This window comes from Solanum verrucosum, unplaced genomic scaffold, assembly GCF_900185275.1.
Source record: "Solanum verrucosum unplaced genomic scaffold, falcon-dt-bn FXZP01000119.1, whole genome shotgun sequence".
NCBI classification, from domain to species: Eukaryota; Viridiplantae; Streptophyta; class Magnoliopsida; order Solanales; family Solanaceae; genus Solanum; species Solanum verrucosum.
This window is the reverse complement of record NW_026019935.1, coordinates 16,441-41,521: the sequence shown is the minus strand read 5'-3', so window position 1 is coordinate 41,521 and position 25,081 is coordinate 16,441. Positions and strand designations below refer to the sequence as shown.

Genomic DNA, 25,081 nt, shown 5'->3' with positions numbered 1-25,081 from the left:
TTTTTCCACCATTTTCTGGAATTTTAGAAAGACCTCAAAGAATTTAGATTTCTTTTTCAGTGGATAAATCCATGTATATCTTGTGTGATCATCAACAAAAATGACATAATATTTCATATGTTGGGAAGATTCGAAAGGAGCAGGTCCCCATAAGTCACAATGAATTTTCAATAAAGGTTCTTTCTCAATTTTATTTCTCAAACCAAATGAAAGTTTACAACTCTTTCCCAACTGACAACTAGAACAAACAATAGGCACTTTATTCCAACTACTAATATTGATGCAACTATTACTACTCGAAACTTTTAAAGACTTCAAACTAGGGTGTCCTAATCTAGTGTGCCACATGTTGTCTGACGTGTTCCAGTCGTGTGAAGCAGTTAAAGCATAGAGATTGTTATCTTCCAAAGCATAGAGTCCATTCCTTTTAGATCCTTTGTCCAGCAGTGTCCTTGTCCTCTTGTCCTTTACAACAAAGTTAGTTTCATCAAATTCAAGAGTGTAACAATTATTCTTTGCAAGCTTACTAACTGAGAGTAAATTTTTATTGATCTTAGGAACTACAAGAACTTCTTTTAACTTTAGACCTGTTCCGGATATGTTCACAACACGTGTTATTTCTAACTTTGATCCATTCCCAATAATGATTTTATCTGGTCCATTGTAGTGTTTAAGATCAGTTAGGATATAGGATACCTGAGTTATGTGTAATATGGCTACTTGCAATCATGAGTCCACATACAAGGTGTCATCAGTAGTGTTTTATAGATTAGTAGCAGCTAATGTTTGTGGTAGCTTATATTTGGCTTGGTAAGAGTAATCCCACCTGTAAAAACACTTAACAGCAGTATGGTTATTCCTACCACAAATTTGACACGCATCAATGTTGTTCCTCTCATAACTTTCACTTAAAGGACTATTATGATGACATGGTCAGTTTTTGATGTTATAAGAACTTGTTCCTTGTCTAGCAGGCTTGAAGCATCTTCCTCTGGAATTGAAGTTATTGTTTCCCCTTCTTTGTTGGGGCACTTTTTCTTCATTCTCCCTCATATCAAAACCCCTGAGAGCATTAACAAACTGATTAAGAGTAAGATATAATGTCTTACCTAGCATGACAGTCCTGAAGGTCTTGTACTTAGGACCTAGACCTCTAGCAAAATTAATCATTTTGCTATCTTCATCTACATGCTTGTGAATGGTTGCAAGGCCATCAATATGCCTTTAAATTCCTTAATGTATTCGTAAATTGTTTTGGTTCCTAGCTTCACACTTTGCCGTTGTTGCTTGAAATGGAACTCTTTATCTTTTGTTGCTTGAAGATAAGCTTATTCCAAGCATTTCTACATTTCCTTGGTAGTTGAGCAACCTACGATCATGTACATGCTTTCTTCTGTCAAGGTGCTTGAAATCCAACTCCTTAGTAACACATCTTTCTCCTCTCAGTCATCAACAATGTTGCTGTCTTTTGCACCCTTCTCGCCTGCTACAGTTTTCTCGGTAGTCTTTCTAGTAGAACAGGTACCTTTAGGTGGTTCGGTGATAAAGTAGGTTAATCCCATCACTTGAATCAACTGAGACATTTGTGTCCTCCATATAAGATAGTTCGTTGACTTAAGTTTAATGGAGCAGGACGATATAAGATGATGAAGTGAAGAAGTCGAAAGAATGTTAGTAGAAGGGGCCATTGTGGTTTGATAATGTGGTTGTTTTGGTTTTGATCTAATACATTAAAGAGCGGAAAAACTGTATTGCTCTAATACCATGTAGGAATCTCACGTCTAAGATTAGAGAAATCAAGGATTGTATTGATGATTATAATGTTGAGTTACAAGCTCCTTATATAAGAGAAGAGTCTTATTCTAGTTATACTAGGAATCCTACTACGACATAATTATTTACATGAGTAGTGTTATATTATAACTCAAATACCTTATCCTAGTTGACTCCTACAATATACAGTAGCTTAGTCGTACATAACTTAAGATTTAATAGTCTAGTTCTAGTATGACTCTAACTATAACTCGTCAGCCTGCTTCGATGGACCTGTTCCTTCGACATGTTCCATCCGTCTTCAAGCTTCCTTCAACAAATCTCCCTATATATATTTAGTTGTCACTCTTAATCGATCCAAATGTACCCTTGAACTCTGCAAAATGGTTCATTTGCATTCATTCATTTGCTTGAGTATGAATAACTCCCTTCGATATTTTAAGTCGCATTCATGTTGTTTGAGCTTTACGGGAAATAGTTAGCGTTTTGAAAAGAGTCTGAATAATAAGATTCCTACATAGATCTGACCAAATTAGATGCTTTCAGATCCATGAATGTGTGAATCTCAAATTCATGGAGAGATATATCGAAGATGTTGCCATGGAGAAGCAAAAAGCTTAATTTCTTTATTAAAGCTAGTCGTTCTTTTGAATTTGTGTTGTAGATAAGAGATAATGTAATACAATTTCATATTTTGTTAACTTGTGAATTATTTTTGGACTTTAAGTCTAAACTAGCAACAAGAACTATGACATCACAATTTCAATTAAGTTGGGATTAGCTATATAAATCTTCATTGACCATATTGCTCCATTTAAGACATCACTCTTGATTAATATAGAACTGATCTTGGAACTTCAGTTAAGTTTATGGATCACTTGTGATTTGTGGCATGGAGGGATAAAATTTGTGAATGTGATTTATTTATTTGAAAAAAAGAAGTACAATGTTTAGGTTCTTTTTAGCAAAATATGATAGAAGTTTTTAATAGATGCATAACAAATTAAACAGTTCTCCCTTTTGTTTTCTCAAGTCTTTTATGTTGCCCAAGCCTCAGATCCTATGTGGCTTTTGTTGGGTTATGAAGGTGAATTAGGGCGTCATGCGGAAGCTTACAATTTGCAAATTATATAGTTGATAAATAGATAACAAAAATTTATACTAAAAATCAAAATATTATTATATCAAAACTAATATAAAAAAAACATTGAAACTTTAGAGAGAATAAATCTCCCCACAAACAAAAGTCTCTAAACGATTACATTGTGGATGTTATTGTTATTGTGTTAGAAGAAACAAACCTATATTTATAGAGTCCTAAAACCTTTTCTTACTAGAAAAGGACTAGCTGCTCCAAAATATTTTCCTAAAAGGAAAGAATAAACCAAATATGAAAGAATATTATATTTTTCTTTCAAGAAAAGTAAAAACATTTATGGTAATGTTTTGTCTTTTCTTTAAGAAAAAATAAATCTTAAATTATGGTAAGAAAATCAGGGCAAAACCCTAACAGCTTTATGTATCACTAAAGTTAAACTCTAGAACAATCTCACATTGTTAACGAGCCTAATGTAGAGTAGCATGGCTTCTCTTAGCAGTGAAGTGTGAACCAGCAACAACCTTTGCAACAACAACAACTTGGACCCCAATAACTCATCTTTTATATAAGGTACAAGTTTAATTTAGCTACTAATAAATGCACATACAATTTTATATTCACTACAATTATATATTGTGTACTATGTTGCCAGTTACGAATCATTAAGATATACAAATTTAATTATTCTGAACCTTACACTAAAGTGTTAAACTTGAATGGGTGGTCTAATATGTTTTGCACTTTTTGTAGTTAAAAAATAGAAAACGAAGGTCGAGAGGAGATATTAGATAATCAAGAGGATGAGGAGTTCTTTAAGAACAATTTTTAGAAACAATGCTATTAAGTTCAAGTATTTTTCAAATTGTAATATATGAAATATAATAAACAATGAAAAATTATGCCGTCATAAGTTGAATAGTGTTCATATATTTGAGACACAGAAGAATTCCAAAAAAAAGGGCAAAAAAACTCCATTAAGAAAGAAGACAGAGTTTTGATAATTGGTGAAGAGACGAACAAAATGTTATAAAGGCTGCATCGTGAACTGAAAGTTCTTTTAGATCTGTTTTAAGAAATTTAGTCTATTATACAACCCATGCTCGTTGATGCTACGTGAAATAACAGTCCCTCCTTGTTGTACCAATAGGTTCGAGCAGCAGGCCTGAAGTCGAATTAATTTTAGGCAGAACAACTCTTCTTACACCTAACGATATGTTTGAATTACTGTTGGGTGATTATTGTTGTGTTTAAAACTTTCTTGGTTTTGTTATGTAAATTTAAGGTGAAAAGTTACTGTCTAAATGTAACCATAGTATTGCAAGTAGAGCTGTCAAAATGGGCTTGACCTGCTAGGCCGGTCCAACCCAACTCTTGAATTAAGTGGGGTGGGTCTAATTTTTTTGGCCCATTTAGGAACGAGGCTTTTTAGCCCAGCCTTATTTGGCCTGCTAGCTTCGTAGGCTCAACCCGCAAGCCTCAGAGGCCAGCCCGTGGGCTATGAATATTTAAAAATATTTTTTATATATATTTTTAGTAGTGTTTTATTTGTAATGTTTGTGTCATAAATATTTTAAAAAATAAAAAATCAAGTCTTTTAAACTAGCTAGTTTTTGGTGGGAGGAATGGTGGAATGATTAACATTTTTCCGCTAAATATTACGTCAACCATTATGTATTTTTGTATCATTGTATGTATTCATCGAAGTGTGTGATTCATAAATGTATTTTTCTAAGTATTCACTGAAGTGTGTGATTCATAAATGAAAATTTGTATGTATTGATGTCGTGTTCAAAAACGTCAACGTTCGATACTCTTAGATACTCTTTCTAAGAGAGTAATATTGTTCATTTTTTAGTTGAAGCGCCAACCCGTTGCCCGCTTAGGGCTGAATTGGGCTGCTCTTTTATAGGCCCTTTAATTAAAAGGGTCAGCCCGTTCCAACCCATTTAACTCTCTAGCTCGTTAAAGTTGAGTTGGGTTAGGTTGGGCCAGTCCATTTTGACAGCTCTAATTGCAAGTCTTCTTCCTCTGGCAAAACATCCTACATTTTCCTAGAGTTTTGAAGGATATGAGTAAATAGATGTCTTACACTCTGTTATAACTATATTTATAAGGGAAAATTATGCGGAAAAGCAAACAAATTCTAGTTAAATAGCTAATATAGCTATAGTTTGAATTAATCATGGCTCGTAGCTTAGTTTTAGCTTTAATTATGTCATCTGTCCTCTTTTATACATATACAAATGCAAATTATACACATATATATACAGTAATATGACATATATACAAATTCAATTAGTCTTTCTCCACTCTCTGACCTTTCTCGCTCGCCTCTCTCCTTTCTTTCTCAATCTCTCTCGCTTCTCTCCTCCCGGCCTCTCCCAATCTCTTTCGCTAGATATATATATAATTAGCTGACAGATATACATATACAATTCACCTCTCTGCACTCTCTCTCGCGCGCCTCTCTCCTCCCTCTCCCAATCTTGCTCGCCTCTCTCCTCCCTCTCTCAATTTTGCTCGCCAGATATACAAATACATATGTATATTAGGTACATATATACATACTAGACATCGGAGCCCGTGCTAGCACGGGCCCAATATGTATCATTTTTTGTTTCAATTTATCTGACAAAGACAAAATTAAAGAGTTAATCAAACTTTAATATTAATTTAAAATAGTTTAAATTTTTAATTATTGTAAACTATGGTAAAAATTTTTTTATGTCTTTTAACATTCTAAATTGCTAATTATTGTTGTATGATTTGTAATATCTTTTACGCAATTTTGAAATAATAAAGGTTATTTCTTCTTTCTCAATTTATGTGGTACTAATAAAATTTCGAGATTCAATCAATTTTTTTTGTCTTTAAAATATTCTATTGTTAATTACTGTAAATTATTGTACTTTCTAAGTAATTTTCAAATAATATATATTATTTCATTTGTCCAATCTATGTGTCACCGATAAAATTTGAAGAGTTAATCAGATCTTTTACATATTTTTATATCTTTTGAATATTTAAGTAAATAATTATTGTGATTTATAATATTTTATACAATTATTTAAAAAAATTAAACAACAAACAAAACGAATTCATCATAGGAAAATTACCAAAGCATCCTTGAATACATCAATAATGGGTCCCACTTTTTGTTTAAAAAAATATGCATATTGGGAGGATATTTTTGTCCAAAGTGGAAATATAATAAGTATAAAGCATTAAAGTCTTTTAAAATTTTAAATTGTTAATTCTTATTGTATGATTTGTAATACTTTTACGCCATTTTCAAATAATAGAGGTTATTTCTTCTTTCTTAATTTATGTAGTACTAAAAAAAAATTTGAGATTCAATCAATTTTTTTTTTCTTTGAAATTTTTCTAGCTGTTAATTACTGTAATTTATAGTACTTTCTAAGAAATTTTCAAATAATATATATTATTTCATTTGTCCCAATTTATGTGTCACCGGTAAAATTTGAAGAGTCAATCATTTTTATATCTTTTAAATATTTAAGTAATTAATTATTGTGATTCATAATATTTTATAGAATTATTTAGCATAGTAAAATAAATTTAAAAGAAACAAACAAAACGAATTCATCGTAGAAATTACCAAAGCATTCTTCAATACATCAATAATGGGTCTGACTTTTTGTTTTTTAGAAATTGCACATTTGAAGGATATTTTTGTCCAAAGTGGAAATATTGTGTAAAAAATGTGTATTTATTGTGATTTTGAATGTTTTGTGGGGTAATAGGACGCACGCAAAGTTAATGTGTCATTTTGAAAATTTGAGACAACTTCAAGTATCACTTAATGTTTTTTCTCAAAATCTAATTTACTTTCGTAAACTATGTGTCAGATCAAAATCAGATTAACAAATTCAAAAGAAATGAGTAATAAATAGCTCATACAATGACATATTTATTATTTAACTAAATAATAAATATGTAACTAAAAATCTTGTTAGCTTTTGGTTGAAAGCTAACAAGACAGTTACAATGATAGTTGCATTGTGACTTATTATATATAGATATAGATACAATTTGACAAATATACATATACAATTCACCTCTCTCCACTCTCTCCCCTCTCTCCTCCCTCTCCCAATCTCGCTCGCCACTCTCCTCCCTATAACATGTAGCTACGAATTCTAATTAGCAAACTATAACTATGAAGCGTAATTAAGCTATTTTTGAGTAGCTATATGAGAAAGTTCCCCTATTTATAATATATCTATACACAGTTTATCAGTTACATCATTTGATAAAAATAGCATATCAAATAAAAGTTTCATACTTTACTAATTTGAGATTTTTAATAGTAAAAAGCATTTATTTTTAACAAATTTGTATTCAATTTTTAACCCAAAGTTTGTCATGGTTTAGAACCTATTTGTACCTATTGGAATCGTCAAGTTGAGTCAAACCTAGAGTATAACAAATTCAGAAAATTCGACTTTTATTATTTAAAGAGAATCACCACCTAATTATTAGAGTGAATTGGAATATATATATTATTATTTTTAAAATGAGGGTAAGAGAGGGAAAATGGAGGAGGAGTTAGTAGATGGGGAATCAAATTTGCACCAAATAAGTAAAAGTTTAAGTAGTCAATCAATTGAGCTACAAAATACCTAACTTCTTAACTAAGTAAATTAAAATAGTTTCATTTAATGGACTTACTAGCTTCTAGATTCTAGGTAAGAATTCTAATTAAAGGCGATTAGTATTAAACATTGTTAAAATTTGTTAAATATCATCAATCGATCAAATTTTGGTTGATTAAGTCAAATACCACCAACCAATCAAATTTTGGTTAATTAAATTAAATACTACCAACTGATCAAATTTTGGTTAATTAAAAAAGGACATGGTTATTAAAGGTAACAAATATGAATAAGTAATTCAAAAGTTAAAGAGAATAATAGTCTCAAATTTCAAATTTGAACACAAAAAAAAAGGAAGTATTCAAACACAAAAATATGAAGTATCTCGGAGCATACTCACAATAACCTCAATTTAGCCCCAACTGTTCTTTATCACATAATACTTTCATTTTTTTTCAATATCAAAACACAACATAACATCAGCTCAATTCTATTTTAAAGATGATTTTCAAAATGAATCTCCTATAAGTCTACCCCATCAACATTGCATTCCAAAAGGAATTACCCAGATAAATGTACTCTTTTTTTAATTCTACGGAAAATTATGCATATTCTTTATCCTTTTTGATGGGCTTATTGTTGAATTAAATCTTCAATTCCTTTTTTGTTCAAAGCAAGATCTTCCACCTTCTTAGCCTCATTAATTTTAGTGCTTTTATCTCTCATAGGGTAGATCTTCTTAGCCTCATTAATTTTAGTGTTTTTTTTCTCTCATAGGTTATGAGTTCACAGATAATGTCATTAAAAAATATGTTTTAGGTTTTGAGGGTTGAAAACCTATTTTTTAGGTTTATTATATAACTAAATATTCATATGTGTTTATGGTTTATAACTTAGTATGCAATGCGTTATTATTTTAGTATATAACTTGGTAAGGTTTCAAGTTGATAAAATGTTAGCCAATTTAATGGAATACAATATCTTGGTTGTTGTTATCAAAAATTATATTAGTAGATTATAAGTTTTAAGTAGTTTAATTCAAAGTTCTAAAATATCATACAAAATTTTACTGTCATTTAATTAAAAACTTATAAATTTGAAAAGAAAATTTACTACATTTCTAAAAGAAATATTACTATATTTCTAATGTCAGGACTGTATAAGGAAAATTATTTTTTCTAAATCCTAAATATTTGTAATACGTATAGTAGTAATTTTCTAATGGTTATAAAAAAAAAGACTATTGTTGAAGAATTAAAATTAATTATAATTTGAGATATTAAAATTAAAACGTGATCATATGAAAAGAAAATTAATCAAATATCGAACAACTGATTATAAAAAAATAAAATAATAAAGACGTAAGTAATAATCTTCATTATTGCCTTGACCCGGAGGGATGCGAAAATATGTCATTTTGCCTTTTGGGTGCATTGGAGTTCAAATTTCTATAGAAGTAAAAAAAAAAAAAAAAAAAACAATTTGAATCTTAGAATCTCTTCTTCAACATTTTGGTACCTATTTGCTATTTTAATAAGTGCATTTTTGTTTAAATATATCCATCGTTTTTGGTACCTCCTGTTCGTTTCATGTTTAGAATTTTATGCATAATTCAGTGATAAAAAATTCTCATTGCATTATGATTTTTGAAAATTATAGATGGATCCATCATTTTCCGTTTCAATATAGTTGTTATCGATTACAAAAAGTGTATTCAATGATAGTATGTGAATAGATCAAGTTTTAACTTGTGAGATATTATGCCCTACAAAAATAATATTTTTTACGAGGAATATAAATTAAAGGAAAAACTATCTAATTATACAAATATTCTTACCATATTTACTAGATAGAAGTAATAAAGACACCCTTGAACTTGACGCAAATTATTAGTTTCATTCCGAACTATTGACAGCATTAAAAACATCTCTCTACTTGACTAACTAAACTTAGATACACACCTGATCTGCTACATGACATAACAAATGGTCTCACACTCTTGTAGGAGCATGGGACTTTTAATAAAAGTTGAGAGAAGTGTTGAAAACTCCTAAATTTGACAAAAAATTAGGGGTATATTTCATTCATGTCGCAAGATCGGGGTGTATTTAAGTTCAATTAGACAAGTAAAGAGGTGTTTTTAAGGTTTTCAATAATTCAAGGATGAAACTAATAATTCACGTCGAGTTTAGGAGTGTTTTTAATATTTCTCTCTATTTACTAGTTCTCCATATAGTTTGAAACAATTACATATTGTCTCACTAATTAATAATTTCATATCAGATTTCAAGTTAGATACACCTATATACATGTATTTTAATAATCAGATACACTCTAAAATACAGATACATAAGAAGAGAGGCGAGCGAAAGAGTCAGTGTATCCCAGAAACATGTGAATCACACTATATACATTTCAAATACATTCTGAAATACAAATACATTGAGCGAGAGGCGAGTGAGAGAGAGAGGGAGAGTGACGAACGAAAAAAGGAGAGATCCGAGCGATATACAAGAAATGCAAGTGAGAGAGTCAGTGTATCCTAGATACACAGAATCAACTTGGATACAGTGTATCTGAAACAAGTTATATCTAATGTTGACCTCATGCATTCCAGATACATGTATCTGGACACTAGGAACCAAAATTTTCCACCAATAATAATTTCGAAAACTCATGAAAAGACACGTAATTAGACCATAAACTAGTGATATTTATTTTGTTTGTCCTATATTAAAGACCAACACAAATTAGGGACAAAAGTACAAGTGATCCCATAGCCCAAATTAAAAAAAAAAAAAAAAGATGATAAAAATACAACATTAGCCCAAGCCCAACTAAATCAAGTCCAAATTTTCTATCTGCTTTAAATCTTTGCAATAAACCCTACTTCGCCGTTTCTTCACCTTCTTCTGCAGGAAAAAAAAAGCTCTTCAGAACGGAATCCAATGGTACGTTTTCGGTTTCATATTTATTTGTTGTTATTTTTGCCTTCAAATTAATACCAATGGATGAGTTTTTTTTTTTTGGCTGTAAAATTGCTAGCTGGATCTACTAATTTGTGTTTAATAAGTAAATAATCAATTTTTCTGCTAATTAAATGTCTAATTTGAACCTATCAGTTTTTTGTTTATGGTGTAAGAATCAATTTTCTGCTGTAATTAGTGATTTATGATGTAAGAATCAATTTCTGCAAATCTAAATGATTAATGTGCACCAATTAGTATGTGTTTAAGTAGAAGGGATCAATTACCGCTACGGCGATACCTGGTTTAAGTACAGTTATCTATTACCTGTTGCTGGTGGGAGGTGGCAGGTAGCTTGTGGAAGGAGTTGAGGTGTGCACAAGCTGGTCGTGACACCACGGTTATAAAAAAAGAAGAGATGGAATCGATATTCTGCTAATATAAATGACTGATTTGAACCTAATAATTTGCATTTATGATGTAAGAAACATTTTTTTTTGTAATTCTAAATGACTAATTTGAACCCATTATTTTGTTTTTTATGAAGTAAGAATTAATTTTCTGCAAATGTATATGACTAAAGTGCATCTACTAATTTGTTTCTATGAAGTAAGAATCAATTTTATTGTAAAAAAAGAATTAATTTTTCGGCAAATGTAATTGACTAATTTGAACCCACTATTTTGTGTTTATGATGTAAGAATCAATATTCTGCGATTCTAATTGACTATATTGAACACTAATATATGTGTTTATGACATACGAGTCAGTTTTCTTTATATCTAAAACCACTGATCTTCATACATTGATTCTCAACTGAATGAGTAGGCATCAGAGAAGAAATTGAGCAACCCAATGAGGGATATCAAGGTTCAGAAGCTAGTCCTCAACATCTCTGTCGGTGAGAGCGGAGATAGGCTTACCAGGGCGGCCAAGGTCATTCTCCTTCTCTAAAGTGTTTGAGACTGCTTTAGAAGTTGATTTTTTTTTTTTGTTGTTGTTGTGAAACTGAAATCAGTGATGCGTTGATTCATATTTGTAGGTCTTGGAGCAACTAAGCGGTCAATCCCCTGTTTTCTCCAAAGGTGAACTTTTTGAACCTTCAATTTGTTCCCTTTTTTTCTCATTTCTGATATCTAGGCACCTCTCTGTGAAATGCAATATTAGTACTGTGGAGATGTGGGTCTAATTTCCATAAAGTTGTTTAGTGTTTAAATAAATAAGATTCATATAGTGGCGTAATATAGATTGAGGTGTAAATATCAGGTTGTGGGAGTAACCAGTTGTTTATCCTATATGAATAGTGAAAACAGGCTCATATGTGGTGGAATGGATATTGTGGATTCATCTAACACACCTCAACTAGTTTGGGTTTGAGGCGTAGTTGTTTTTGGCATTATGAAGATGAATCTTATCGACACACTTTAGGATGAAAGAAACCAATAATTAATGGTTGTATGCCCTTTTTTTTTTTTATGACCGTGGTGTTCGGGCCAGCTCTCGCGCACCTCGACTAATTCCATGGCCTTAATAGCTAACGGCCGTATGGCATCTATCCATCCATGCTGAAGTTTTTGAGCATACCTGCCACCTCCCACCTCCCACCTCCCACCAATAAGAAGTACCCAACAACTTTGTCCACCAAGACTAGGATAGATGGGAAGAATCTCCTAGTTATTTGTGGATTTCTTCACCTATATATGCATGAATTAAAGGAACTCTGAGTTTTGGAATTGTTGAATAATATCTGGACTCTCATAAGATACTAATAAAACGGTGTTTATACATTGATACATTTGTGCTGAGGCAAATAAATAAATCCCATGATTTGTTTTATTCCATTGCTTGTTAATATAACTGATGAAGTGCTTATGCCTCGTTTCTTTTATTGATGATGTTTAGTCTCCTCTGTTGCCTGTATTTCTCTCTTTGACAGCTAGGTATACTGTGCGATCCTTCGGAATCAGGCGTAATGAGAAGATAGCTTGCTATGTCACCGTGAGAGGAGAGAAAGCTATGCAGCTCCTTGAGAGTGGATTGAAAGTCAAGGAATACGAGTTGTTGAGAAGAAACTTCAGTGAGACTGGCTGCTTTGGTTTTGGTATCCAGGAGCACATCGATCTTGGAATTAAGTAAGCAGATTTGTATCTTGCTTATATGATTAATAATTTTATTTGGAGTACTTTCACCCTATTTTTTTATTTTGAGTACTGATAACATTCTACCTAATCGGTTAAAAACGCTGCTAATTTTATAATGTGGAGGTGGCTGTCTGCATGGGTTGTGCTCTTTGCATATGGATCATTAAGCTTTAAATTATGTTGCTGGCGCCTTTCATTTTAAGCAAATTTCATCTTCAAGATTTTCTTAGGTTGCGTCTTCCTCAACTTCTATATGAGTGTGGGCAATGATTGAGTTGGGATTTTTACTCAAAGGAGTCGAAATATAGAGAAGTGAACACTCGAAGGGGGGGGGGGTGACAAGGGTGGCTCAACCGCTGAGCATAGGATGTTTATATGTCATACTCTTTTTATAAGGCTGTACGATGATTGTGCTGTTACTTTTTTGTTTTACAGGTATGATCCTTCAACCGGTATCTACGGTATGGATTTCTATGTTGTGCTAGAGCGCCCAGGATACCGTGTTGCTCGTCGTCGTAGGTGCAAGTCTCGAGTTGGAATTCAACACAGGGTCACAAAAGAGGACTCAATGAAGTGGTTCCAGGTCAAATATGAAGGTGTCATCCTTAACAAATCTTCAAACATTCAGTAAGTTGGAATTCCCAGTGTTGGATCAGTTTGTTTCCCCAGCAAGTGTTATGTTTTTTATCCATTTTGTAGACCAACAATTATTATTACTCTTTGAGGAGTTGAAAAGTTTTGGTGAGTTAATGTTATTTGGCATATCTGGATATGTTAGTTTGTTTTCATTTTTGGCTATGTTTTTTGACTGTTTTGCCATGCTTTCTATAATATTTTGTTACGACTTCTTTACTTGTGCTAATCTTTTTAGTTGTGTTGAGAGTCTGTCAGAAACAACCTCTCTACCTCTCTACCCCTCTTTGTTTTATCATTTTGATCCAAAATCGTTCATAGAACCGAGTTTCTTTTTTAATCAAGTTGGAAATAGTTGTCCAATAATTTTGGTTGCTAATAGAAAAAAAAGTCATCTAGAAAAACATAATGAAAATAAACCAAATTTTTATATTGGAATAATTAAGTTTAGCTACGTACCAAAAATTTGTTCTTATCATTTTATTGAGTAACTTTTACAGAAAAAAAATCTGGCAATTGGCTAAAAAATCCTGCTATTTCAATTTTCCAAGATGTGTGTTTTTTTTTTTTTAAACTGTGTGTAATGGTTGATCCTAATCGTAGTTTTTTCAATAACATTTTACTAGGTGATTTGTAGCTACTCTATGTAAGCAAGCACTTGCGAGCTTAAAATTATAGATTTGTCACTATTTTACGTATTTTACTTATGAGATTATACAGAGTTAGCTTTTAGAAGATCTATCTTTATCGGTTTAATCGACGATCACATCATTAAGGATCACTATTTGTTGATCAATTATTGATTTAAGTATATTTATAAACTGATAAATCAAACTAACAACCAAAAAAAATAAATTTAAAGGAAGAAAAAAAAAGTACAAGTATTCAAGCATGATATTCCACCTTTGATCTTTTATACCGGTAGTATAAAAGAATATTATACACTTGAGTCACTTGAACTATTAAGTAATATAAAGGACTAATATGATTTCCATAATTTATAACTATAAATGTTGATAGAAAGTGGATTAGTAACTTCAAAATAAGATATACTATTAGGCATTAGCTATAACAAATTAAACTTCATTAATAGTGCAAAAGGTTGTGGTGAGTAATAATTAACTATTCTTTCGTTTTCCATTAGAGTTTTTATGTGTGAATCTTAAAAATAAAGTTATTTTTATTTGGAAGTGCATTATCATTTAAATTTAAAGTAAAGCTTTTCTTTACGATTTCAAATTAATCAAATTTCAAAACAAGTATCAGATAAACATCAGAAAGGAAATAAAGCACAAAAAAAATACATTCAAATCTTTATCAACTTGATCATTAATTGAGCTTAACTCAATTTTAGCCCATTTTAACTAAAAGTAAATTTGACTATTTGAGCAAATCACGACTCAAACAAATTTTATAATTCAGTCCATTTTAATCTAATATCCATTTTTTTTTTGGATATAATAAATTGTCCAACTTGATATAAATAATGTGACAGAAATTTCATGTCTTATCAATATTTGATTATAAGTATAGGGGCAAAAAAGAAAAGAAAAGAAAAGAAAAACAAATTAAGTTTAAGGTCCCTTTTAAAAAATATCTTTTTTTTACATGAACACAGCACCCCTTTGTGACAAATCACAATTATTATTCTTATGTCTTAATTGCTCCCACGTCCTTAATAAACTATATTATTGCCAATCTGTCAAACATTTAACTATCCCACGTAACAATTTATATGATCTAGTTTGATTGAACACTGAGTTTAGAAAAGAAAAAAACCTTTTGATATTTGTCGTTTAAAATAAGTCATAAATATTTGTGCCGTTATAAAACATATTATTAAGGGTAAAATGAACATTAAAAGTTAAATTGTTACTAAATATAAAAACGTATAATTCTTCCTGTAATTGATTAAACAGGAAAGTGTGTAATATAATTATATAAAGTAGGACGAGTGGAATACATTTTTTCCTTCACCATATATTATTTTAAGCCAAATTCCATCACTTTCCTTCTTCCTTGAATGCACCTCATATTTAAAGCCTTGAAAGTTCTTGAAATTGAAGAACATAGCTACCAAAAATAGTTGTAACAAAGAAGATTTAATTTCAACACAACCTAGCTTTAGCTTATTAATTTTTGGTCATGGAAGGTGTGAAGCTACAAAAAGATCCATATTTTCATAAGCAAGAAGAGTCATTTCAAAGGCATTCGATAAAATTAAAACGATACAGAGAAGATTCTATAGCAGAAAATTCAGCTGAGGAATCTTTATCTGGCGATGATGAAATAACTGAAGTTAACATGCCATTACCAAGAAAATTAAGGTAATTTGTATATGAATTCTTGATTCTTTTTTCCTCTTCTTTTAGTGAGGGAACATTTTAGACGGTTTTTTTTATGTCAAAAAACCCTTATCACGAGCTATATTCAAATGAAACGTCCATCAGAAATTAATGTTTTTTCTAGCCATTGGGGGTAATTGATGAGTGGTGATATATTGAGAAAATAATATGTTATAGTTTTTGAATTATTGTAGTAAAAAGGGAGCAAAGAAGAGAGTAATTTCAGTGCCAATTAAAGATTGTGATATATCAAGAAGTAATTATAAAGGGGATGTTTATCCTCCATCTGATTCTTGTACTTGGAGGAAGTATGGCCAAAAACCAATTAAAGGATCACCTTATCCCAGGTATATTAATAATTAATATTGTTTTTATTTATTTTTCCCAATTTAATATATTCCTTTTGCATTTCATAAAAATATAGTAATTAATATTCTCTAATAATATTATAATAATTATCACTTGGAAAAGATTTTTTTTCCTTCTAAAATTCTTGTTTTAGTTAGAAGTTCAATTTCCCTATGTGTTTTATTGAATATGGATCGTCGATGACTACTAAGAACCTGATGGAACCTTTTCCGTTTAAAACGGAGGTAAAAAGGAAGAGATGATTCGGATGTCTTTGAGCTAATTGTAAATTCAAAAATGATTTATAACGATGAGTTATTTAAATTTGAATTAATGAAGTTTACTTGTGAATATACCTATATATGATATTTCAAGTTCGTGGTACGCTTAGAAGCTAAATAGAACAACAAAAATAATTTAAATTATTTTTCTTATATTATATAATCTTTTGACATTATGGTAAAGAAAGTCATTATTCATATTTAAATTTTTGAATCCGTAGCTAACATAATTTTCTAATAATTCATCACTCTTTACACACCTCTTGAAAAATATATCTAATAGCTTTAGTAATTATAAAAATATTTATCTAAACTATCATTTATCTTTCTCTAAATAACTCAAGTAATTTACAAAATATATTTAGTTTTCTATTCGGTAATCATATTAGGATTTGGTAAAATTTGAATTCGCGCATTATAAGATAATGCTCTAATAATTTATTTATTTTACACTTACAGATTCAAACTCGAAATCTCTGATTAAAAATAAAAGAGATCACATTCATTTCACTACGACTCAATGAATTCCTTGAACTTGCTTTTGTAAGAAGAATATTATATTATAAAAGAATTAATACTTTGTCTCTTTGCTGTAATGGTTCTAGTTTATAATTAAGTGGGGGCTCATGATTCATAATAATTAAATAATAATTTAGATTAATTCTACAACATTAATGCGGATGTCCACAAAAAATGGATCCATTATTGACATAGTTCTATTATTAACCATTATTATTAAACTATCATTGCATGTCGTTTCTTTTTATAGCTAGTATGCCCACTTGTTACATTATGACACCAACCCTAAAAGTGACCAAGGTAAGTATCGTGAACGTAGTCCTATTCGTTAAAAAATAATATCGTATAAATTCGAAGAAAAAATCAAAGTTGAGAATAATTGGCGTACTATAGGGTATACCAACAATACTCCTTCCAAACCATTTTTTCTTTTGTGATCTTATCTAGGTCAAATGTATATATGTAAGTGCAAAGAAGGTAATCTAGCTAGGGCACCAAACGAAAGGGCCTCGGTGAAAAAAAGAAAGGAAAATTAATTATTAAAATTATTATTTATGTATATATAGTATATATTGAATTGTTTAAACTTTTTCATATATTTGCTGTATTTAATTTTTTTTAATGAAAATTCTAACTTCATTGGAATAAAAAATAACTTTCTAATCCACTCTTTCACATGTGTAGTATGTCTATATGGGATCAAGTTCCACTAATATTTGGTTTATTTACTAATTTGTGAAAAAAAAAAAGAACAAGTCATAGTGCTTTCTTTAATTTTATTCCACTAATAAAAAGAAGGTTCCAAACAAGTTTTGAGATTGCACACTTTTGGTGATTTTGCTTTATTTGAATATCTTGCTATTGTGTTTTCATTAAGATTGTTACTAATAATAGTGATGTTTTCGATTAATTTGTACGTACTTAGAATATTTTATTAAGTTCTTATTTTTTTTATTAGTATAAATACTAGATACTCAATCATTTTACTAGTATAAGTATTAGATAATTCGGATCATCAAAATAATTTAGATATATGAGAAAAATTATCTAAATATTTTTTTATACTGATGAAGATTTAAATTTTGTCCTCTCGTGATAGATATATATTAATTCTAATTCATTATGAATTTATATACATAGATTATAAACAAGTTCACCATTAATGAAATTTAACTTGTTATAATATGTCAATTACTCTTTTTTTTTTTTTAAATCAATGCTAATCCTAAAGGGTTACAAATTAAAAGTCGCATTTCATATTTTTCAAATTAAATTACTAGAATAAGGGTTTTATCTGTCGCGTCGGTGAATAATTTATGTTATAAAACGTGATTCTTTTACTCATTTTTTATTAAGTCAATTCACTAGAAAAATACATGATAGTAAACAGATTTTCACTGAAATAGTGAAAATTTCCTAATTTTTCCTAAATGAAAACTTTACTATTTTTTCTTTTCTCATCGATTCAATTAAAATATCTGTAGAAATAATCATGGTACAATTTTTTAGTGAAAAAATAGTGATTTTTTAGTAATGTCAATTATAGTTTTTGTTTGCAACTTTAGTTCATAAAAAATATAAATTCATATACAACATTTATGAATATAATTTTGTTTCATAATTTTAATACCATTTGTGTAAAAATAAATTAAAAATAATAATTATTATTGCATGTAATCTCATGCAGGGGTTATTATCGATGTAGTAGTTCAAAAGGTTGTCCAGCAAAAAAACAAGTAGAGCGTTGCCACCATGACCCCAATGTACTCATTATCACCTACTCCTCCCACCACAACCACCCTCTTACGGCGGCCGCCACCAAACACCGCCACCTGACCACCACTTCTACCACCACAAACACCGATCAATCGGCCGTCTTCACCTACCAACCCGAAAACGACTTCATCATGGCCGAGGTCTGTGCCGGAGAGTTATTAGGTTGTTTCTCCTATGTGGGGCCCACATTGTTAGAATATTGTACTTCGCCGACGATGGTGGGGTCCACTTGGGTTGATGATGATGTGGCATTCATGTTGCCGATCGGCGAGGAGGACCAATCATTGTTCGGTGATCTCGGTGAGTTACCGGAATGTTCGATGGTTTTTCGACGTTATAATCGTAGTGTCGATAGTATATGAGAATTGAGTTCATCTATTATTAAAAAAAACAAGTCTATTTTGGATATTATTTGAAGGGCTGTACATATATACATTTCGATCCACAAAGATCAGATACAAAGTTCTTTTTTTCTATTTCTTTTTCTTCTATGACAATTTATTAAATCTTTTATGTAAAGATAATTGTAAATTAGAAAATAAAAGAAGAAGATTTTGTTTTTTAAATTTTATATTCAACTGTATTTGTGAATCGAATTCATTTTGGTAAAGTTTTTCACCTCTTAAATTAACAAATAAATCTTTGCCACAACTATATATGCTTTACATAGTGGAGAGATATTTACTTTTTTTTAAAACTAATATTAGTATAGATTAGTGCTAATATGCCTTAATAAAAAAATATCTTTCCTTTTTAAAAGTGGAACAAATCCATCGTGTTATACTCTTATTAATAAAAAACGACCTACTCAATCTGAATTTACCCAACAAAGTCCCATATTTGAGGTAAGACACTTTGTAACAAAAGCAATTCTATATCCTTCAAAGGTTGAACCAGAAACATCTGACTAAGGATTAAGAAATACTTATCACTTTATAACCATCTTTGTTGATGACCTAGCTAATAATATCACTTCATAAGGGCTTAAAGAAAAATTATTTACAATATTAAACTATAATGTATAAATAATAATAATAATAAAAATCTATATGTGAGATTATTTATAAGTGTATTGAGGCTATTGGGTTGGGCTATTTCGTAGGCCTAACATATTGAATTTTTTTAAAAAAAAAGAAGAAATGGTAAAAATTTCACGGGCCTTTCAATTTTAATCATATCATTTAAGTAAGAGATAATTAAGCAAAATGATCCTTCGATCATAAATTTTTATTCAAAATAATTTAATTATCAATTTTATAAAAAACTAGTATACGTGCCCGCGCGATGCGCGGATAATATTAAAAAAATAATAATGTTATATTTATGCTTGAATATATAGTATACACTTGTATACATGAAAAAAATCATTTAAATTAGTGTATCAACTATTAACACGTAAATCAACTTTTATATATAAATATGTATAACATAGTTTGATCCCATTAATGACAATAGATTTCATGTCGATAAAATTTTTGCTTGTTTTTAGAGTTTTTTTAGTTGCTTCACGTGTTGCTCTTCAACATTTTTCTTTGTTTTAAAATTTTATTTATTTATGCTCTTTCATTCTATAAATTAAATTCTTTCATAATTTGAATTTGTTAATAATAATTTTAGCATTTTTTTAATATGCATAAAATAATAGTGTATATAATAGATGAAAATACGCGTAGAACTTTTTAAATGTAATATTCAATTATGATAAAATCCACTTAAGTACAACATAAGTTAATATAATACAAATTAATCTCACTTTACATATAATACAAACTAATCTAATAAAGTATATGTTTTACAATTTATAGTTATTTTTTTATAATATTACCCATTAACTCTACTTTATCAAAAGAAGTACTCGAATGGGTATCTATTGAATATCACAACTTTTAGAGAATCTTATGAAAATGTAAAACTTGACTCAAATAATTTTATTCGTAAATAATTTCCTTCTTTATTGCATTTAAAATATGATTGATACTCCTTTGTTCTAAGAAGTCCACCTATAGGTTATTAGATTTTATTGCAAGTCATCAATCAATTACAAACAATATCAAAATAACACATGAGTTAGAATCACTCTACTCTGTTAATTTGAACAAAAGTATAATTCAAGTCATTTAATATGAATTAGTTTGTTTAAAGAAGATTAGTTTGTTGTTATATTTTACCCTTGAATTTTCTTAAATACAATGCATTATTTTTCTTATAATTTATATATGTTTGAGTTGAGAGAAAAATAATAAATGAAGAAGATCAATACAAAAAAAATTGTAATTAACAATAATTAATAAAAGAGGATCAATTTGTTATTCTTATCCTTATCCTTTCTATTTTACCCTTTACCTACATTTCGTCCCTTTTATTCGTTTCATCTTCTTTTCCTTGTTTCTTTCTTTAATTCTCTTTTATTTGTTTGTTAAATTGAAAAAAAAAAACTATTTTTTAATAAATGTTAGTAAGGATAAATAAATAAATTGCGAGCAGATATAGGTCAATTTCCATTTATATTACATAGAGAGATAGTATTATTATCTTCCTTTATATGTAAATTCAATGTAGTTAAATATATTTATAACATCTGAAAAGATAAATTTGTGAAATAGTAAGAGTTTATTTAGAATTCCATAATCATGAGTTTCTAGTTTTAATTAAGTTAATAATTTAAAAATATAATATCTTCAAATTTAAATACTTCTAATCTTTTAATTCAAAATTTCCATCATAGTTTCATCATTCATTTGCAAATTAAAAAAATAAGATTAAAAAATTATAAATATGAAAGATGCAGTAAACAAAGAATCATAAATTATATGTAAATACATTCAACACAGTTTGATTTTGAAACAAAACATAAGATTAAAACAATAAAAATATATTATATGTTTGACATAGTTATTGGATATAGTCTTAAAAGTGTTTCTCCTTCTTCAACTACATATATTCATCACAGAAATGGCTTGATCCTAACTTCATCAACTAATCATCTTCAACATCTAGAACTTCCAAAATAAAGTACAATTATTGATAATGTATACCACATAAAACAGAAGAATAAGAGAGGAAATATGATAAAAAAAAATTACCTTTTCATGAATGGTAAGCATTATTATTGCCTTGAATTTTCTTTATTGAAATGCATTTTTTCCCCTGGAAAAACTAAAGAAAAGACTGTCCTATTTAAATTTATTAAATTAATACGGTTGAGTTTTTTTTGGGGTAGGAAGTTAAGAAGTCAAGTGGGTGAGGAATTTTAGGGATAATTATTTGTAGTTGAAGTTTCTTTTTATTTTTTTAAAAACAAAATATGTTTTAAAAAAAGAATAAATAATTAGATAGCGTTAAAAATTGTGTAGCAATAGATGTGTATTGGACAGTTTTGATATAATAATTTTTTATATTTTTCTGTTTATATAATAATATTTTCATTACTATTATTTATATTGCTTAAATATGCTTTAAAATTATTTAAACGTTAAGTTTCAAAATGTTTTTTTTTTTAAAAATGTTTTATATTGTTATTATTTTTAAAACTGAATTTAAACATTAAGTTCCAAAACTACTTTTTTAAAAGCTGTTTTATATTGTTATTTGTTTTCAAAATTGAATTTAAACGTTATGTTTCAAAACTGCTTTTCTTCTAAAACTGTTTTATATTGTTGCTTGTTTTTAAAATTGAATTTATTATTTAAATTAACTAAGTATATCATTTTTAAAACTAAAAATTCAAGAATAATTGTGGTACTGACATGTGGCGTTTTTTCCTCTCTTATTATATATAGATAGATAGATAATCATTCAACAATACTTGTCAATGGTAAGTGAAGTGCAGTTTGTGGTTTTTTATTTGTCTTTCTTCTTTTAAGCTATTAATGACTTCTTCTTCTTCTTCAAAAGAGATTTGAAAGAAAAAGGTCTATAATGTTTACTTTATTATATAAACAACATATATGCATTGTGTACTTTAGTACATCAATAATGTATATATATATGTTACCCATTGCACTGCTATTTTGTTTACATATTTATACAAAAATAGCAGAATAGAGGATGATGTAACACTGTACGTAGTTGATAAAATCTTAGCAAGCGATAGAGATTTCTTTTTCCCCACACTGAAGATAACTTTTTAAGAAATGAAAAAAATTGTTAGCCCTTCTCCTAGAAGTTCTGTTGCGCAAAGTTATTCAACCAACTCTAAGAACTACTAGATTTTAATGCAAGTCGATAGGTCCTTCAATCATCGAGCACACTATTCACTTCCAAGACTACTAATGATGATTAGTACGACAGAGAGATTGATACTATGAATGAACCTTTTTATGAACCCTTCGGGGTGGCCCAGTGGTTTGGGCTTGGGACTTCTATGTTGGAGGTCTCAAGTTCGAGACCCCTTGCCAGCGAAAGCAAGGGGTTTGCTTCTGGGCCGAGCTCGTTGCACTGGGCTTGCCTAGTGCGGGTTACCTCTCCTATGTGGTTTGCGAGCTATTGCATAGGAGCGGGGGTTTAACCCTGTGCGCACCCAATGTTGTTGTGTCGTGTCAAAAATAATAAAAAATTGCATGAGATGTGATTTTGTGTGAATGATAAGCCTGCTTGTTTTGGCTTAAAAGAGTTTGCATTGATTACAAGGCTGAATTGCTCAACATACTCCGGTGATGCAAAAATGAAAAAAATGCTTCAGAAAGGTGAGAAATTCTACTATAAAGTGACCAGGAATAAGAATATCAGTGGTTCAAAGTTGTTGAGTTTGATTAAGGGTACCATATTGAATAAGGAACAGAAGTTGAAGTGCTCTTTAGTTTGGTTCGTCCACTCAATGTTGCTTGCCCACGATCGATCTAAGATTGTGGATTCAAACCACATTAAGATGGCAGATGATTTAGATTTTTTCAAGAGTTATCCGTGGGGCAAAAAGTGTTTTGATTTAACACTGAAGTATTCGAAGAACAAAATTAATTTGAAGAAACAAAGTGAAGTGTACAAGGAAAGAGGGAATGCATCGTATCCTTTGTATGACTTCCCCTGGGCATTTCTGATAATTTTTATCAATTATGGACTTGATTGATATGAAACTCTTATATATTTATATAGTATTTCACAGTCTCTGTTTATTTATTTGTTATTTTATTAATTTCAGGTTTGGATATATGAGGTTTTTCCTCATCTTGGTAATTATGCAAAGAAGTCCTTGAATTTTCCTCTGCCAATTCCCCGTTTACTTAGATGGCACACGGCAAAGAGCGATAATATTGTTGAAGGTGATCCATTTAAGTACAAAGGGAGAAGTACAAAGGTATAAACTTATTTATTATTATCTAGCAATACTTGTAAATTAGTGAAGGTCTTGTACTATTTATGTTTTTTCTTTGTAGGTTGTGCATCCATACATCATACCTACTATTCGTGAGACCAAACAAAATTATATGACAACATTAAAGCCATATACGGACGAAGTGAAGGACACAATCATTGATGCCTTAAATGCCAGTTTGAAAGGTGTCACTGTTCTCACTTCTGCAGTAGGTAATGTGGAGGATGAGTATTCAAATGATCACAATCCTAATCAACCTTGTGAGACTTCTGTACCAAGTACTTCTAAAGATGAAAGTCTGTGTGAGCGTGTCCTCAAGCAATCAAAGCTGGAAATTGTTGCTTGTGTACGAGAGGAGAAATTGAGAAGAAATGAAAAGAAAAAGAAAAAGAAAAAGAAAGGTAGATAAATTTATATATTAATTATGTAAAATAATGTATTTGTATTAATGCTTAGCCACTGATCTTGCAGTAGATGATGACAACTTTTCATCACCAACAGTTGATGACAACATCCTTCCTTTAGCTGTAGTCGATGATGATCTTGCTGCAGGTGATGCATACTTTGCTGAAGAAGTTGATGAAGAGATGAAGGAAGAGGAGATGAAAGAAGAAGAGAAACAACAAGATGAGGAGAAGATGACAGAAAAAGAAGAAGAGAACAATGAAGAAAAAGAAGAGGAGAAACTAGAAGAAAAGAAAGAAGAAGAAAGTGAAGAAGAGAATCTGAAAGAGAAGAAAAATGAAGAAAATGAAGCAAGTGGAGAAGAAGAGAAAAAACAACAAGAGGAGAAGATAACAGAGAATGAAGAAGAGGAAAAGTTGGAAGAAGGAGGCTTGACCACTTATGTGGAAAAAGTGGAAAAAGAAATAGACATGATGGGCATTGTGGTGGAGCTTAATGGTGAGGTTGGTGATGAGGAGTAAGGGCAATTGTGGTTTTTGTGATGGTTATTCCCTGGTGTTTTAAGACAATTTTTAAAGTTGGTCGTTTTTTATGACAATTGGTTTTAGTGATAGTTGGGTTTTCCCTGGTTTGAAGACAATTGGTTTTTTGATATGGTTTTTTAAGACAATAGGTTTTTGATAAGTTGATTTTTAAGAATATGGTTAAAGTGGTTTGTTGTTTTGCTGTTTTTGACGACAAAAATGTACATTGGACAGTACATATTTTATTATGAAGGGTTTGTAGATTTCTTATTAATCTATGTCTTAATAAACTTACAAGTCTAATACTATAAATTGTTATCACTGTTGATCTATAACATTATCTA

The 25,081-nt window shown here is 29.9% G+C and overlaps 2 protein-coding genes across 2 annotated transcripts; both read left to right on the top strand.

Annotated features, from left to right (window-relative positions):
* Positions 1 to 10,332: 10,332 nt before the first annotated feature.
* LOC125835199 (60S ribosomal protein L11-1) lies at positions 10,333 to 13,383 on the top strand. Its single transcript, XM_049514328.1, has 5 exons — positions 10,333 to 10,439; positions 11,283 to 11,390; positions 11,497 to 11,539; positions 12,391 to 12,586; positions 13,031 to 13,383. Exons 1-5 carry the CDS (start codon positions 10,437 to 10,439, stop codon positions 13,224 to 13,226), a joined length of 546 nt encoding a protein of 181 aa, XP_049370285.1. The 5' UTR covers positions 10,333 to 10,436; the 3' UTR covers positions 13,227 to 13,383.
* Positions 13,384 to 15,373: 1,990 nt separating this feature from the next.
* Positions 15,374 to 18,859, top strand: LOC125835221 (probable WRKY transcription factor 69). The gene is made up of 3 exons (XM_049514347.1): positions 15,374 to 15,555; positions 15,768 to 15,920; positions 18,409 to 18,859. Exons 1-3 carry the CDS (start codon positions 15,374 to 15,376, stop codon positions 18,857 to 18,859), a joined length of 786 nt encoding a protein of 261 aa, XP_049370304.1.
* Positions 18,860 to 25,081: the final 6,222 nt, after the last annotated feature.

Coding starts and splice junctions, on each gene's coding strand:
- LOC125835199 (XM_049514328.1), top strand. Junction 11,391..11,496: donor GGCTTACCAGGGCGGCCAAG/GTCATTCTCCTT, acceptor TCATATTTGTAG/GTCTTGGAGCAACTAAGCGG. Junction 11,540..12,390: donor ATCCCCTGTTTTCTCCAAAG/GTGAACTTTTTG, acceptor TCTCTTTGACAG/CTAGGTATACTGTGCGATCC.
- LOC125835221 (XM_049514347.1), top strand. CDS start 15,374: ATGGAAGGTGTGAAGCTACAAAAAGATCCATATTTTCATAAGCAAGAA. Junction 15,556..15,767: donor CCATTACCAAGAAAATTAAG/GTAATTTGTATA, acceptor GAATTATTGTAG/TAAAAAGGGAGCAAAGAAGA. Junction 15,921..18,408: donor AAAGGATCACCTTATCCCAG/GTATATTAATAA, acceptor AATCTCATGCAG/GGGTTATTATCGATGTAGTA.